Raw genomic sequence first — 16,934 nt, forward strand, 5'->3', positions numbered from 1 at the left:
GTTGAAAGTCGGGCAGCTGGAAGGTAAGTAGACACCGAATGTGGTCTTCCTACATAAACAGTGTGATTTGATAAATACAAACATTTTGCTATAAAATATTTCAGATTTTAATTACATTAATTTCTTATACAAGACAAATGTCATTAACTAAAAGTTCTTAAGTGCAAAAGATCAATAAAGCAGGTGTGTGCGGTGTAAGAGTGCGTAAAGCATCAGGCAGGTTGCAAAGTTCATCATGAACTCTGGTTATCTTCAGTTTAACTACTCCTTTAATCTCTATTCAAAGGGGAAGATGTCAAAACCAGGTGCGTGTTCGGTGCAGCTTTAAATGATATCAGTTGTTGAGATTCTGGAATTTGAAGTCAGTTTAATGAAATAAGTCTAGCATCCAAAAAGTAATGTTTCATCAGAAATATTTGCATGCATACAGCACTGGGTGTATCCTAAAACCAGAAAACTCAGAGCTCTTTTTTTTTGAGTTATACATCATGCATTGGGCTTAAGGTTGTCTACTTGTTCCATAACAGGACTATGTCTGCAGTTTTGGTTGTTCATGGCGGGGCTTGGGCCATACCGGATGAGCTCGCTAAAGCCTCTGTAGATGGAGTGAAAGCTGCGGCACGCAAGGGATTTGTGGTGCTGAGAGATGATGGAAGGGCTTTGGAGGCTGTGGAAGCAGCTGTGAAAGCTTTGGAGGATAACATGGTGTTCAATGCAGGTAAGGGAAAGCAATGCCCGAAGGTTTTCTGCCCAGTTTCATTTACCAATATGGTGATGAAATGTTTACATAGAAAATACAGCCAATTCAAGCCATCCCTTCTTCCCTTCCCTTCTTCAGGGACCATCACTTTGAACCTTTTCTGTTTTGGGGTCTGGTCATGAATCACAACCAGAGGGGATTTCAATAATTCTGCAATCAGAAAAAAACATCAAATATAAGATGTTTAAATTAGTGTCTAGCTTTAGCTTTACTCTGCTGCAACCTACTGTTGTAGACACAGACCTTAAGCTCAAATGACCGACAGATTTTTGAAGGAACTTAGATTGAAACTTTATGGAAACAAGAATAAAAAAATAACATACATTTCTTGGAAACTGGAAAAAGGAGACAAAAGCCTTAAAACAGCTTTTCACCCTCAAAACAAAGACATTCATGTCTATTTGCTGATTGTAGGAAACGTGTTTTAATTTTGTGCACACTGGCTTCTTTGTCATATGAAAGAATTACGTTACTTTGTATATTCCATAAAAAAGCTACCCAAACAAGTAAAACCTGCATTTACTCCAAATTGCTTTATATTTATGTGTTTAAGAATAGTTCTCTATTTTAAATAAAAGAAATGGAAAAATTGATTGTGGAATTGAAATGTTTTGCACTGTTTGTGTGTTTTCTTTTCTCAAAGAAACCTTTTAGCTTTATATAAGAAGAAGTAATACATTTGTTGTTTGAATTTATGATTTGTTTCCTTTTATATTTAATGATTGGCATCTTGCCCAAGTCAGTGATTGACAAACACGAGGAAAACAAAAGCACACAATCCTTCAAATCTGTGTTGTTGAATATATTTTTTTTGTCATTACAATTGGGGTTTTAAAATACATTTTGAATGTCCAATGTCTTTCTGAAGTTTTACAACTGATATCTGTAAATCACTTGGATGACATAGGAAAGCGAAAAACAATGCAGCTTTGTCGCCTCCTGGTGGATATTATAAAAGTTGCACTCAAAATGAAACTGGATCTGTGGCGTTGACAGTAATATTATGCAGTCAATGATCTGTGGCCATTTATTAGGTTGCTTAGGTTGTTTTGAGCACCCAAGCTAGAGAAGATTTATTAATTCTTTTTCAGGTCATGGTGCCACATTAAACGTTGATGGAGAAGTGGAGCTGGATGCCATTATCATGGATGGAAGAACACTTAACTGTGGAGCTGTGTCTTCAGTGAAGAACATTCCTAACCCTGTATCACTGGCACGGGCAGTAATGGAGAAGGTTTGTCTATTTATTTTAGTTTTCTTCACTCAAATTCTAAGATTGTATGACTCTTTTATTTTATTTTATTTATAATACAGTTTTGCATTCAACTAACATCTGGATGTCTTTTCAAACTAAATTAAAGGTAATTATGAAGGAACAATGGATGAGGATGACAGACAAAAAAAAAATACATAAACACAAAGTGCAGCAGCCAGAAATTGCATTTTAAGGCATTGTTTATTACCACATTAAAAATCAAACTCTACTTGAAAAAGTATGATGCGGGAGCTCTTTTCTATATATATATTTGTTTTGTTACATGATTCCTGCCATGGAAAACCTCAGACTTCTCACGTCATGCTGACAGGAAGAGGTGCAAACCTGTTTGCAGAGAGTGTTGGCTTCAGCACCGTTACCACTCATGCACTGGTGTCTGAGTTTGAGAGGAAAGAATGGGAGTGCCACAAAACATATGCTGCTGGAGTACTGGAGGATTTTAACACTCAGTGGTATGCATTTGTTTCTTTTTCTAAACATGACTTTTCTTTTTCTATAAATGTAGATCTAAGCACCATGAATTCAGAAGAAATTAAAAATGCTGCATAAAGGTTGAAATCTACAAAAACATGTTTTTTTGTTCATAGTTTCCGAGTAAACTTTGGGAAAAGTTGATATATATATATATATATATATATATATATATATATATATATATATATATATATATATATATATATATATATATATATATATATATATATATATATATATATATATATATATGTTGTGCATATTTCTATTTACAGTTATTTTTCTTCAAAGCATTCAAATTACCTTCTGTATGCAGAAGAGACATTTGCTTATTTGTTTTTATCGGTCATTTCTAGCCTTGTAAAGTTCCATCGGTGACATCTTGTATCTTCTTTTTTTAATACATGTAAACTTTTGCTTTGTTTTAAACGCTGATCTAACTCTGAGCACATTTTCTTTTCTGTAGTACAAATGCAATACTTTTTGGAGTTCAGCTGATTTCTTAACTCATGAGCCCTATCTCTATCTTTTCCAAACAGATTATCAGTAAAGTCACAAAAGGTGGTATGGAAACAAAAGAGGTGAATTATACAAATTGTATGTGTTCTTTTTCTGTCACAAGGACTCATGATACAGTTGGAGCGGTGGCTGTTGACAGTTCTGGCAATGTTGCATGTGCCACATCGACTGGAGGGATAAGGAATAAGATGGTTGGGCGAGTAGGAGATTCATCTATCATTGGTATGGCTGCATATATATCCCTTGTGCTATCCTAGGCACTTTAACATTGGGGGTTGGGTCATCTGGACCCACTAGACAGTGCGCTGAACCTTTTTTCTTCAATGATTTGTGATCTTCACTGGTGTCCATGGATTACATGAAATCTTTCCACCTTTATCCACCTTTGTCATGGTAGGGATAACACGTCAATGTAAGGGTGGGGTCATCTAAGATAGCACAAGGGGGTTAAACATATTTTATACTAATATCTTATTAGATTTAAAAAAAAGGCTCAATTAAAAATTACAATGGAATGTCAAATCATCAGTTTGTCACTTTCAAAACTCTCTTCACACATTACACAAATGTGTTAAGCTTGTCCTCTTACCCCCCCCCCCCCCCCCACACACACACACACACACATATTAAGAATTAAGTTAGAACCAAAATTTCTGTTTGCTTTCTATGCTGTACACTAGGATGTGGAGCTTACGCAGACAACCTCAGCGGTGCGGTATCTTGTACCGGTCATGGAGAATCCATTCTCAAAGTCACGCTGGCCAAACTCATCCTCTCACATGTTGAACAAGGTATCCTTACAGTTAAACTCTTTAAAAACACACTAACTTGTAAACATTTTCCTTAAATTTAAATCCGTGGGGCCATTTTTAATCATGATATTTACTTTTTTGCAGTTACCCAGTGAATATGTTTAGCATAATGATATTGTTTTATACTGATTATCACGTTTTTTTTTTAAACATATTGGTGAATAATACAACCGATTCAACAGATGTGATTGATCTTCTCTTACAGGGAAGTCAGTAGCTGATGCCTCAGACTTGGCCCTACAGTACATGGGTGAACGTGTCCAGGGAGCTGGAGGTGTTATCACCGTTTCTCCATCAGGGAAGTGGGCTGCTACTTTTACCACACAGCGAATGGCTTGGGCTGCTGCAGAAAACGATGTGCTGTGGAGTGGACTGGACCCAAATGAAAGAAAGAAAGAGAATCTTAACTAATCACATTATTAGTCACTGCCTCTGACCGTAAATGTTTAATTCACAATGTTTAAATCAGTGAGCAGTCTTTAGCTTTTAGTTTATAGCTTTGGTTGAGAAAACAACGTTTATATTCAGACTCGAAACCATGGAGGACACTACCATCCAGTTTCAGGTCTGACTCCTCCCCCATGAGCGCATATATACCAGCTCTTCGACCAGCTAATTCAGAATTGACAAAGCCTCTTGGATAAGTGGTGAAACGTCTTCTAACTTTAAAACCAAGTCCAGATGACAACCCCTAAACCTACTACAATGGAACCAACCTGGATGAATGAGAGTCTTCATAGACATAGACATATTCAGTTACTTAATATATCACTTCAGTAGCATGTAAAGAAACATTTTATTTACACATGGAACATTTTCCAGTTTAGGCAAAAAGGTGTGAAATTATTGTGTTTATAAATATTTCTGAAGTGAATAGTGTGATAGAATGATAGTGTGAATTTTCAATAAATTGTATTCATTCTGCACATTTACAATGTCTGATTTATCCACAGTTATTTCAAATTTCACACCTTTTCCCCTGTAAACAACGGGGTACCGTTCAAATTTTTTATATATTTGGTGAACATAGATTAATAGAAACATCTAAGATGTAAATATTTTATATTTCTGGGACTTATTGATAATAGAAGAATATTCCTGGTTTGAATCCTGACAGGGTTTTTTTGTATGCACTTTCCACGTGCATGCATGGATTTTACGATTTATTTTATTTGTCGTTGTCATTAATAAGCAACGCAATTTCGTTTAGAGCATCGCACAATTACCCTAGTTATTTCCAGAGTTTGAAAAGCCAAATACATACCCAATGAATAAAATGAATAAATAACCAAAGTGCAACATCAGTACAAAAATACAGCAAGGACAATACAAAATAAGACATTCAATGTTACTCGGGTGTTGTAGTCAATGGCAGCTTGACGTTAATGTGCAGCAACGCAAAGTCCAGTTTGCTCCCATTCCAGGCTATAAGGGGTGGATCTAAATTACTCATTTGGAGTAAATGTGTATCATCTATTCTGGTCCTGCAACGGACTGACTGCTATGTTTAGGGAGATCCTCTTCCTATGATAGTTGGGACACACAATCTATCTGACGTGACCCACCCTTAGCCAAAAGTAGTACACTTGAAGCATATTTTACTAAGTATATTTGAATATAAGTATGGCATGTAGTCCATGCACATGCAATGTAGGATTTGTTCTACACTTACATTATACAGACAGAACATATGACATATAATGTAAACTTCCAGTATATACTGCCTCAATTTTAGTATAAACTAAGTATGCTTGTGGTACACCTAAAAAACCTTATCTACAGTATAGATAGATGGACTTGTATATGTAATATGTTACTTATGAATTATTTATTTCTTTTTTTGGGGGAAATTGGTGTACATCCAAATTTACATGGCACATTATTTCTACTCCAAAACGTGTTTTAAACATCTATTTTTTTATTTAAGTTAGAACATTTAAACGTATATGTCACCATGGCTTTAACAAGTACTTATTTAGTGTTGCTTGATTATGAGAATAAATTATATTCATGAAGAATAACCGTGCTTGAGACACTTAACCTGAATTTAAAATGAAAACTTTTCATTAGAAACCGCATAGAAAAAAATAAATTCGAGCCTAGGTAAATATGATTGACGGACACCTAAGAAAGTATTTCAAAATAATCGATAATTAAGTGCATTTGTACTTCGAGTGGATACAGTATGGAGAGTGGGTCGCAATGAGCACTATCGTAAACAGAAACCACGTGACAGGAATCGCTGGTTGTCAGGAGTTTTGCAGCAGCGCCACGAATGACGGCTAAGTCAGAGGAAGTTGCTTGGAGCAGCTGTGCTAGCATGTAACCTTTCACGAGTGAGTTGGAGCGTCGCTACAGCTGATAGGTGAGAGCCTAAAACACACTTAAATAGATCTGCTAAAATGTCTAGCTGCATGTACAGGGATGAGTGCACGTGGGCGTCGCCATCTAACGAAGTATCTGACAGCGCTCGGGCTAAAAACAAACTTGCTACATGAGGCCTGTGCTAAGCCTAATGCCTCAATGATTACCACTCAGCCCGTCTCACATATTTTACATCGAACGGTTTGTACGCTTTAATGCATAACTTTATGTTAAACTTTTATACCTAATGTTGCGTCCTGCAACTGTTAGTGCTAAAGATGCAGTTAAAATCTAAATAGACGTTTTATTATAACTTAAAAGTTGCTTCTTTAGCATGAAGTTAGCGTGATGCTAGCATCATGGTGGCGATTGCATCGAGTGCTGCATCGTTAGCTGAGCTGTTAGCACCTAATATGCACGACTTCTATTTAAAAGTGCATGCTTTTTTCTATGTAGTAACCTGTGTAAAGCAGTTCGTGAATAAGTTTAGAAACTGGCCATTTCACACCGTCACGTTCTTGAAGGAATTTCTCTGAAATTGTGTTTATCTTTGGCCTTTTCGGACTGCGTAGCCCCCACAGGACTTGATTTAAATCAGTTGGTAATCAACTGCCTCCTACCAGCTCTCCTCCTCCAGACTAGCAGTAGGAATAGTTGGATTAGCATAATAAAACACGTTTTAACATACTCTTGCATTTCGTGTTTGCCAACTGTTTGTGTTTCTTTAGGAAGGCAACGGCATTCATGGATATTGTGGACCCCCTAAGCCAGTTAATTCCCAGTGATCAGTTGGATGAGTCCCTGGTAATAGGTCAGAACTTGGAATCCGACGCCAGTAATGAGTTACGACCAGGATATAGACCTGAAGATTCCCTGAAGAACATGCTCAGTGACAAAGATCCCATGTTTGGATGTGCAAATACTCAGTTTAATCTGCTGGGCAATGAGGATCCTGCTTTTCAGATCGCGGATTCAGCAGGTATGTCCACAATACCAAATATGCCTACATTTTTGCTTGTAATTGTGGTTTCATTATATGTCTTGATGTCTGTTAAAGCAAAATTGCTTTATGTATTATGTAGTCATTATTTTTACTCACTGGTAAGTATTAAAAATCCCATGAAATCACAATAAGGTGGCAAAATCCTCACAGTGAACAGTTGTTCACGGTCCCATTATTTTTGTGACAATTCGTGATGATTCTGGATTTTTGATGTTTTCAGTAAATCATTTATATATATATTTATTTATTTTTAATCTCCCTGCAGGTCCAGACAGTGGTTCCACATCTAAAGACATCACAAGTGAGCTAAATGTTGCAGAAACCTCACCTCAAGTTAAATTCTTTAGCACAAAGACAGATACAGTGTGGTAATACTAACAACACAGTATTCTTTTGTAAAACAATTGAAGTGATAACAATTAGTTAAAGGTTTTCACAGTAGTTTGCATCTGTTGGAGGTAAAGCACTAATCTAATATTGGTAATAACATGACAAATGTGATGCAATAAAAACGTTGATATGATCAGCAAAAATTTAATCAGCAGATTACAAATTTTAGTACACGTGTAATGAAGCTGAAATGTTATCAGGAAAAGATTTTAATTAAATTCCGATCTGTTAGAATTGTACTTATTTACTTGTTTTGTTTTTACTTTACAGACTGCAGTGGCCCAAAGCCCAGAATGCCCACTAACTCCTTAATTCGAGGAAAACCAGGAAGAAAACCAGTCAACAGGCTACGCAAGTCCTTTCTTATTGAAAAAGGAGTTAAAGGGCCTAAGCTTAAGCAAGAGCTGGCTCTGGGAGGGCGCATCAACATTCATGATCTTGATAGTGGGTTATGGTTGTATCCAACAGTTGTGTTGAGGCGACTGACAGTCACAATTGGAGGATTTAAGATTGAGTTGCTTCCAGGACCTTCTTACATGCAAAGTGGCGATACCAACCTGTCGGGAAGCTTGGATGAGACCATTTATGAGTCTGATATTGGTTTGCCCATGCTTCCAGATGCAGTGGTCAGCGGACAAACCCCTATACCAGAAAGCATAGTGGAGATGGATGTTACTCACAAGAGTGCAGCTGATGAAGCCGCTCTTGGGCTGGGGCCATACGTGAACCCCAATGATGTGCAGACGTCCAACGGGACCTGTATGGAGAACCCATCCATACCAGAGAGAAAACCCGAAGATCCGAGTGTCCTGGGAAAACAAAAGCCGGTCGGTGTCAAACAGCCACACTGCAGTCACAATAACACAGCTGCTGTTTGTAGAAAAACTGACGACGAAGAAAAGCAGCACGCTGTAGTCAAAACATCCCCCAAAGCTAAGCAAGAACTGGCATCTAACAAGAACAAGGACTTAGTTCCATGTAAAACGATGAAGGACCACAAAGTGACTCAATTAAAGCCATCCAAAAGTATTGAACGAGGAGACCTGCACAAACTGAAATCCCTCAAGGATAAACTGGTTGTTTCATCCTTGAAAAGGCCTTCAGAAGTTGCTCAAAGCCAGCACGCTGCCAAAATGCAAAAGGTCCATGGCCCAGCTGACATTAAAGCGGGGCCAAAATCTCCAGTTTCTCCAACAAAGAAGATCCAAGTGTCTGGCAGCCGTCCTGGAGATCACCAGGGATCAGCCAAGTCAAATGCTCCCCACCACGTCTCCAAAGTTGAACCGGCTCACCACGCGCACAATCATCCGGGCAATTCTTTAAAAAAAACCCAAGAGGCAGGGAATGACGATTTTAAACTGAAAAAGCTGGAAAAGATTCTTCAAAGACAGAAAAGTAGAAACTCAAGAAGCATTTCTGTGGAGGAACCTCAACTTTTCGTTCCAGATAACGCTCCTGCTGTGAAGAAGGAAGCTGCCGAGGAGCAACCAGCGACCAGTGAGTGTGTCTGGGATGGCAACAACTGCTGTGGTCTGTGCAAAAAACACCACAACAACATGTAAGTGTCACTCCCTCTAAATATTTAAAGACCTGCTTCAATGAAAACCCGGTTTTTGCTGTTCTAAGATTATGAAGAGACATACATTAAGGAAACTAAGCTAAAAAACGCATTTCTTAGTATTTCTTTATTCAAATAGTTGTGAATCAGGAGCAGATGGAAAAAATACAGTTTGAAAAAGTTTGTATTTTTGATGTAGAAAATAGCCAAGCTTCCTGCTCTGCTCCATTCTGATGCATCCACTTGCAGACGACTACATCCATGCACGTCCTCGTTTTCCTTGTCTGAGCTGGCATCCGGCTCAGAATTGTACGACCAACTGGCTCCAATATTACTGACATTTGTGTTGAAATCACAATTTTAGGTTGGTTGTGTGTGGGGCTGAATGCTAGAGGGAGAGCACATAAACCAAACAAAATAGATTTGGGCTAAAAACAGCATAAACCTAATTAAAAGACCGCTGGGAGCACTTTTAAAATAACTCTGAAGATGATTGCAGTGGGGCTTTAAGTCGTTTTAAGATGGCATCATTGTTAAGACACACAAATCATAGCGTTTATCTGTTTTATGTCCTGCCACACTTGCATGTAAAGTGCAGCTTTAAAAATGTTGGGCTTTTATTGTGATTTATTCAGGTTTATGGTTGGTTGTGGTCGCTGTGACGACTGGTTCCATGGTGATTGCGTTGGTCTCGACTTGGCCAAAGTGCGCGAGATGGAGGAGGAGGACCAGATGTATGTGTGCTTGAAATGCTGTGAGGAGGAAAGCAAGAAGGTGGAGCCTGAACCCCAGACTGCTGCCAAGCCAGAGACTCAAGCAAAGACTCAGGTACACGATCACAAGCTGCCTCCTAGAGCCCACCCAGGATCCTCCCAGACTCCTCCACCAGGGGGGGTCAGACCTGTAGGAAATGTAAGTGGGATCTTATTGAATTCCACTAAGAAGCAAATGTTTGTTTTTGCCTTTAATGAGTTGTAATTCTTTATAAAAAATGTTTTGTTTCCTTCAGCTAACTCATCCTCTGATATTATTCATAGCCAGTGTTACCAACCTTACAACGGTTTGTTTCCTTTTTGCTTTTACTTTGGCGGTACAAAGGTGTCCACATGGGTTGGTGGTTGAGATGGTGCACACGTACTTTGACATGTCACATTAGAGCTTCACTCATATTTCAAATGAAGTACTGCTTTTATGATTTTTTTTCTGCTGTTTTACAATCTCCTTTTTTGCTCTTTCCTCGTTGAAACAGGATCCAGAAAGAAGACATTCCACAGGAGCCAGAGAGGTCGCTCAGAAAACAGGTGCAGAAACCAGCTGTTCGTGTAAAAGGAATAATCACCGTTCTTTTTTTATCACAGTGTGGAGCTGAAGATCCGACTGGGTTCTCTGAGTCATGCAGACGAAATAGAGTGAACCCCTTTTATAACTGCTGCAACTTAATTAAGTTGTACAGAAGATTATAAAATGCTTTATCTTCTTTAATTTGTTGTTTCTTTATTACATTCTTAAATTGTGGTCAAAGCCAAATGTCAAGATTTGATTGAAGTACAAGATAAGTTGATTAGAGTATAAGCATGATTGTCAGTACTGTCTTTAATGCTTGATTTAACGTGTTAGTTAGACTCACAACAGGTAAAAATGTTGTTTTGTTACGATTATGACAAAACAGTTTTTTTCTCCTCACAGGTGGTCAGCACAAACATGAGAGCAAAAGCAAGGCCACAGCTTTGGCTTCAAAAAAACCCGTGTCCGTGGAGGCGATTCGACGAAGTGTGCGAGATTCTCTGAAAGACATCCTCACCCAAAGGTCTGTAGTTAAGATGAATCATTTTGTCAGCATTTCAGAGCAGCTATTTTCTCCTGTGCTCATCACAACAGTTGGAAATCTTTCATTTCAGGTTAAAAGAGTCAGATTTACACATTTCAGTGGAGAGAGCCTCTGAGGTTGCCAAGAAGACTGAGAGAGAGCTGTTCCATCTCTTTAAAGACACTGATCACAAATACAAAAACAAGTACAGAAGTTTAATTTTCAACCTCAAAGATACAAAAAATAACGTGAGTATGACTTTTCTTCTTTTAAATTATAGTTTTCTTTTCTGGAAAAATGGCAATCTTTCTTTTCCTTTAAATCTTTGCAGGTCCTCTTTAAAAGGGTTCTCAAAGGAGAAATCTCTCCTGCTAATTTAATCCGTATGAGTCCAGAGGAGCTGGCCTCGAAGGAGTTAGCTGCCTGGCGACAAAGAGAAAACAGACACGTAAGTGACGCTCTTATGAGACTAATAGAAGAAGTGGCAATTTAACATTTAACTTACCTTTTTACAACGGACCAAAGAGACGCTGCTTTTGTCTAAATCAGTCTGCTTTAGGTTGATCATGCAGCCGCTGTGGTTTGATCTTGAAAACTGGTTGTTTAGTTTGACATCAAATTCAATTCCACCCAATTCTTCTTATTATGCACTTCTTATTAAGAAAAAGTAAAAAATTCTCACAAAATGTATTTGCTTTTCAGATTACTGCCACAACAGGGTTTATAGATAAACATTATATTAAATGTTATTTGTGATGAAACTTTTCACTTGAAATTGTTTGTAATTCACACTGATGACCTCAAACAGGGCATCTAATTCCTTAACTTAAATATTAAAAGTAACCATGTTTCTGAGGTGTGTTGTGTGCAGTTCATACAACTTTAGGGTTTTGCATTTTTCCTGTTCTGTGTGTGAAAGTCACTTCCTCTCTAAAATAAAATAAAAACTTCTTTTACAGACAATTGAGATGATTGAAAAAGAGCAGAGGGAGGTAGAGAGGCGACCCATCACTAAAATCACTCACAAAGGGGAAATTGAAATTGAGAGCCAGGAACCGTTGAAAGTAACGGAGCCGGTCGAGGTGAGGGTGAAGTCCTACAACTATTGTAACTAAGAGGGAACTGTGGGTAATGCCGACTGCTTTACAACCTTTTATTTTTTTTTTGTAGCTTGAGCTTCCTCCCGAAGTGACTGAAGTCCCAGCAGAAACTCCCAAAACTCCAGAGAAAAAAGCCGAACAGACCAAGAAAGAGAAGGACACTACAAGCCAGCACAAGTCTCACCTTTTTGACCTGCACTGCAAAATCTGCACAGGTAAAATTAGACAGTACGTCCTCTAAATTTTAGGGTCCGTAGATTGTGTCTTCGAGCTTTCTTTTTTTTCTCCCCACCCAGGCCGCATGGTCCCCCCAGCAGAAGAGGGACCAAGCAAAGCAGCCAAAGTTGCCACCACAGTGGTTCGGAGGCAGTCAACCAAATCCGAGGAGGGACAAGTTGCAAACCCCCCAGCAATCGACGATGACCTACACCTCTCTGTTTTAGAGGAGAGCTTCCGAAATGCCAAGTCAGGGCTTGATGCCAGGTAAGCAGCTCCGTCAGATATTCCCTTTAACTTCTTTAGCAGCTCATTAGGCTGCAGTTGCTGCATTACTGCTGTGGTTCGTCGCAGATCGGAGCACGCAAGTGGAAGGGATGGAGAGGCTGCTTTTCTTTTCAACCTGAAGCCGCTGTGGCGAGGATTCATTCACATGCACTCTGTGGCTAAACTTGTGACAAGAGCTTTTCCTGTTTCCGGAGTCTTGGACAGTTTGAAAGAGGTAAGAAAAAAAAAAACAGTTCTGCAAAATGTATTGCAGTTTTTATCTCTGTGTCGCCTACCAGCATTCTTCAAACAGAACCAAAGTGTCAGTCAGACTTGAGGTGTTTGTTGCGTTTACATACGGTAGTTAACATTTTAAAGTGTTGCAAGGTTAAAAAAAATCAGCAAATATACATTCTAGCCCTTTAACACTGGAGTTGGCAAAATAACACACACTCTTTGACCTACTGTTTTGTACACATCAGAATCGGCTGGTTTATGTTGATTGCGTCAACACCGCCACTATAAAGTGTTGCAAATCAATGCAAAACTTCTCGTTTCCTCTTCAGAATCTGTTGAAATTGTGTTAATTGCATAAACGGTTGAAGAGTTACAGTAATTCTGTGCCGGTGTTAAAGAGTTAAACAGTCAACAGTCCAGGTGGAACCATCAGAATAAATCTAAAAGATCCCTGGTTCTAAAAACTACTCATACATTAATGGTTTTTCATTGAGCTGGATTGTTTTCTCCCGTTTGTCTCAGGATCTCCCTGACAGCATCCAGGTTGGAGGCAGGATAAGTCCACAGACAGTGTGGGACTACCTAGAGAAGATTCGGGCAACTGGAACAAAAGTGAGTTTCAAGCAGCTGTTTCTAAAACTAAATATGCAAATAGAAAAATAGAAATAAATAAATAGAAACCCAGAGTTATAGGAATTTTAATGCATGGGGATGAAGGAAAAATAGAACATTGATTTTAAAGACCCACTCCACTGAAAGTAGTGGTTTTTGTTTTTTCACCATGCTCTTGTGGCTTTTTTTTATGATGGAGGACATATATTAAGAAAATTAAGCTCCAAATTGCATTTGAGTATTTCTTTATTCAAGTCGTCGTGAATGAGGAGAAGATGAAAAAGAGGAGTTTAAAAAACATTGTGTTTGTTAAAATATGATCGGTGGACCACAAGCTTCCTTCTCCGCTCCATTCTGATGCATCCACTTATAACCAAATAGATCCATGAACGTCTTTGTTTTCCTTGTCTGAGCTGGAATCTGCCTCAAAACTGAACGGCTGGATAACTCTGATGATGCTCTGCTAATATTAGGTTGGGGGTTGGAGGGCTGTAAGCTAGCAGGAGATGGTGTAAGCAGATAGCTCAGTTATGGGTGATAGGAAGGGAGGGGGGCCTTGCTCAGTGCCAACAGTCCAGCCCACAACTCAGAGGTAAATTTCTAATGAGGTCCTGCCGCTCTGCACAAACTCAGTCGTAGAAAATGACACAGGTTTATTATTTGGGCTAAAAACAGCACAATGACAATTAAAAGACCGCGGGGAACGCTTTTAACGTAGGAGCTGTAGCTCCAGTGTTGACGTTTTGACTGTTTATGCAATGACTGGAATTCCAACCGACTCTGAAGCTGAGAAAAGCAGCTTTGCACTGTTATGCATCACTTTATAATAATGTAGTAAATCAATTGCTTTTCTCGGCATCAGAATCCATTGGAATTACATTAGTTGCATATACAGTCGTAGAGTTGCGGTAGTTCAAAGAGCGCAGGGTATTTCCTGGGGTGTTCGTTGTTGATTAGATTGCGGAAACTTAGTATTTTACTTATGTTTGTTTTTATTTTCAGGAAGTTTGTTTGGTTCGCTTCACACCCGAAACGGAGGAAGATGAGATCTCCTACACCCTCCTTTATGCCTACTTCAGCAGTCGCAAGCGTTTTGGGGTAGTGTCCAATAACCTGAAACAAGTGAAGGACATGTACCTCATTCCTTTGGGCTCTGTGGAGAAAGTTCCTCATCAGCTTGTTCCCTTTGATGGACCAGGCAAGAAACACTCCTGATAACTATTTGTTCTTAGTGAATTATGTCATCATCTAATATGTTTTCCTTCTTTCTCTTTAAATTTGACAGGTTTGGAGAACAGCCGCCCCAATCTGCTGCTGGGACTCATAATTCGCCAAAGGCCAAAAAGGGAGTTTCTCCCAGTGGATGCGAATGAATCTGTAAAGATTGTTCCTGAAACCAAGCCCATCGCTGTTCCATCCAAATCTACCAGAGAAACAGAGGAGGAGGAGAAACATTTCCTGTCTTCCTTGATGCCTACCAACAAGAAAGATGTGGACAGGCCGCTGGACAGCACTGAAGACGAGTCGGTTGCCGAGTCTTTCGAAGAGCCACCTGGAGCAGAGGAGCCTGGCAGTCAGGAACCACTGAAACCCCTTCGCTTTCTCCCAGGTGTGTTGGTGGGCTGGGGTGGAAAGTTGCCACCCCTGCCAGACTTTAGCGATAAACCTGTGACCGCAGGAGATGACGTGGTGAAGATCAAACCTGCTTCGAAATCAAACGCCGTAGCTGAGAACTCCAAAGGTCCTACAGCTGCGGCTCCTCGCTTTGTCATCAAGAAGAAAGAAGCGAAACCTAATAAAGCCGAAGCTGAGGTAAAAGTTTCTGCTCCAAACAACTCTGTAGAAAAGGATCCTGCAGTAACGGTCCATCACGCATCCGTCACACTAAAGGATAAACCCCCAGATGTGTCAACTGAAGCATTCCTGGCAGGCTTGTCTGCCGCTGCAAGTGCTACTAAGAGTGGCGCTGCTGTCTCCGCAAACAGCGATGCTGGCCTTTTGTCTGAAAGTGAAAAACCCACTGAAGGAAATTCATCCTCAGAATCCCAGGCAGCTTTAGATCACACAAATAGCTCAAAGCCTCCTTTAAGTGGAATTCTGAAAAAATCTGCATATTCCTCTGTGCAGGAAGACAAAACAATGGTGCTGCACAAAGATAAAGCCAGCCTGCCAAATCCGTCAAGTCCTAAAGCGGTTCCTATGAGCAGCATTAAAAGTGAACCAGTGTTGCCTTTTCATCAAGGATATTTGCAGCTCTCCCAGGCAAGAACAAAAGACCAAAACCAGACTGCTTTGGCATCGTTTCTCACTAAAAAGAGCAATCCTGGGACAGGCCAGGCCGCCACTGCAGAAAAGCAAACACTGCATTGTGCTAAAGCTCAAGCAGAGGGCAGCACTGAAGCTTCTGGGCCCCAAAATGACCCCGGGACAGAACAGGGCGTCTCGGCTCACGACAGCGGACCTTTGCAGGAGCAGCTTCACAGGAGCGGCGAGGCCTCAGATGTTCTACCGTCTGACACCAGCTCCACCCCACAGACGGATGACCAGCAGTCGCAGAGCCAAGACAGCCAGTCTGAGCTTTCTGGTCAAAGCCCGCCTCTGGCCAAAGACTACAAACACCAACACGAGCAATACAGCGACCCGTGGGAGAGGCCGCACAACTCGGAAGACCGAGATCACTACGGGAGGCACAGCCACCACAGGGAGTCCCATCACGGCAAAAAAAGCCGGCACCACGACAGAGAGAAGAAGAACGACTATGGCCATGAAGACAAGCACAGGGACAGGAGCAGGCATCATGGACACTCGGATGACCGCCGCGGCGAGAGGAGGAAAGAGAGATACCACTGCGAAGATAACAGCAGCCGTCACAAGGACAGACACCATCACAGACGGGAATCCGATTATGAAAACGGACGAAGAAGTTACTCATAAAACCATTTTTTTTCTTTTTTGGGATAAAGACAGCTGTATTTTTATCTGTTATACATTCATATGCATCGCCATACAACTTCCACCTCTGAGTATGGACTGCTTATGCTTTGAGAGTGGAGAAGAGACTATTAACACTTTTTGTTTTTTAATTCCGACCAAGATAAAAACTCAACTTTCATTTAATCTTTTTATTGTAAATAGTTTTACACAAAGCTGCTGGTTTGATGACATTTCTAAGCCACCTGAAAAAAACAAAGGTGTATTTTAGTGGATGACTGAGAAAAACTTAAACTTGTGGCCTAAATGTACTGAACATATTTAAGGAAAACATTCAAACAGCAGCCGACTTTTGTTCTCAAATTACCTTCTTTTAATATTTTATATGCTTACTTTCCATTGAATGTACATTTTGACCTGTAATATACATTAGAGATAAGTGTGCCTTTGCACTTTGTGTTTGTGTACATTTGGTAATAAAACTAATCCTCTTTTTTTTTTTACTGTTGATCATAAAGAAATGATTTAGTAAATATGCTAAAACATAAAGGAGGAATGTTTGATTTACATTAAGGGGCTGAGTGGATCTTTAGGGGCAAAATAACAAA

General features: G+C 39.7%; 2 protein-coding genes across 6 annotated transcripts; both read left to right on the top strand.

Moving 5' to 3' along the window:
* The first annotated feature begins 276 nt into the window (after positions 1–276).
* Positions 277–4,776, top strand: si:dkey-103j14.5 (isoaspartyl peptidase/L-asparaginase). Its single transcript, XM_078932371.1, has 7 exons — positions 277–305; positions 528–718; positions 1,852–1,994; positions 2,325–2,488; positions 3,133–3,251; positions 3,710–3,820; positions 4,047–4,776. The coding sequence occupies exons 2-7, from the start codon at positions 532–534 to the stop codon at positions 4,250–4,252; spliced, it is 930 nt and encodes a 309-aa protein (XP_078788497.1). The 5' UTR covers positions 277–305; positions 528–531; the 3' UTR covers positions 4,253–4,776.
* A 1,257-nt stretch (positions 4,777–6,033) lies between these two features.
* Positions 6,034–16,875, top strand: phf3 (PHD finger protein 3). Of its 5 annotated transcripts, none has more exons than XM_020709665.3 (17): positions 6,034–6,206; positions 6,934–7,184; positions 7,474–7,509; positions 7,869–9,156; positions 9,792–10,068; positions 10,166–10,216; positions 10,406–10,457; positions 10,843–10,963; positions 11,055–11,211; positions 11,295–11,411; positions 11,923–12,045; positions 12,134–12,278; positions 12,360–12,546; positions 12,634–12,781; positions 13,306–13,395; positions 14,398–14,593; positions 14,681–16,875. In XM_020709665.3, the coding sequence occupies exons 2-17, from the start codon at positions 6,950–6,952 to the stop codon at positions 16,327–16,329; spliced, it is 4,872 nt and encodes a 1,623-aa protein (XP_020565324.1). In that variant the 5' UTR covers positions 6,034–6,206; positions 6,934–6,949; the 3' UTR covers positions 16,330–16,875. The 5 variants fall into 5 exon arrangements, with proteins under 5 accessions (XP_020565324.1, XP_078788495.1, XP_020565325.1 ...); XM_078932369.1 differs by having other exon boundaries at positions 6,056–6,206; positions 9,792–9,984; XM_078932367.1 differs by lacking the exon at positions 6,034–6,206 and adding an exon at positions 6,256–6,406.
* Positions 16,876–16,934: the final 59 nt, after the last annotated feature.

Source organism: Oryzias latipes, chromosome 15 (assembly GCF_053564925.1).
Source record: "Oryzias latipes strain Hd-rR chromosome 15, Olatipes_Hd-rR_3.1".
Taxonomy (NCBI): domain Eukaryota; kingdom Metazoa; phylum Chordata; class Actinopteri; order Beloniformes; family Adrianichthyidae; genus Oryzias; species Oryzias latipes.

Excerpts from the sequence above, each read along its gene's own strand:
- phf3 (XM_020709665.3), top strand. The coding sequence starts at position 6,950 with ATGGATATTGTGGACCCCCTAAGCCAGTTAATTCCCAGTGATCAGTTG. Across the intron at positions 11,412-11,922 it reads GACAAAGAGAAAACAGACAC|ACAATTGAGATGATTGAAAA; the intron begins GTAAGTGACGCT and ends CTTCTTTTACAG. Across the intron at positions 12,279-12,359 it reads GCACTGCAAAATCTGCACAG|GCCGCATGGTCCCCCCAGCA; the intron begins GTAAAATTAGAC and ends CTCCCCACCCAG.
- si:dkey-103j14.5 (XM_078932371.1), top strand. The coding sequence starts at position 532 with ATGTCTGCAGTTTTGGTTGTTCATGGCGGGGCTTGGGCCATACCGGAT. Across the intron at positions 1,995-2,324 it reads CACGGGCAGTAATGGAGAAG|ACTTCTCACGTCATGCTGAC; the intron begins GTTTGTCTATTT and ends GGAAAACCTCAG. Across the intron at positions 2,489-3,132 it reads GAGGATTTTAACACTCAGTG|GACTCATGATACAGTTGGAG; the intron begins GTATGCATTTGT and ends TTCTGTCACAAG.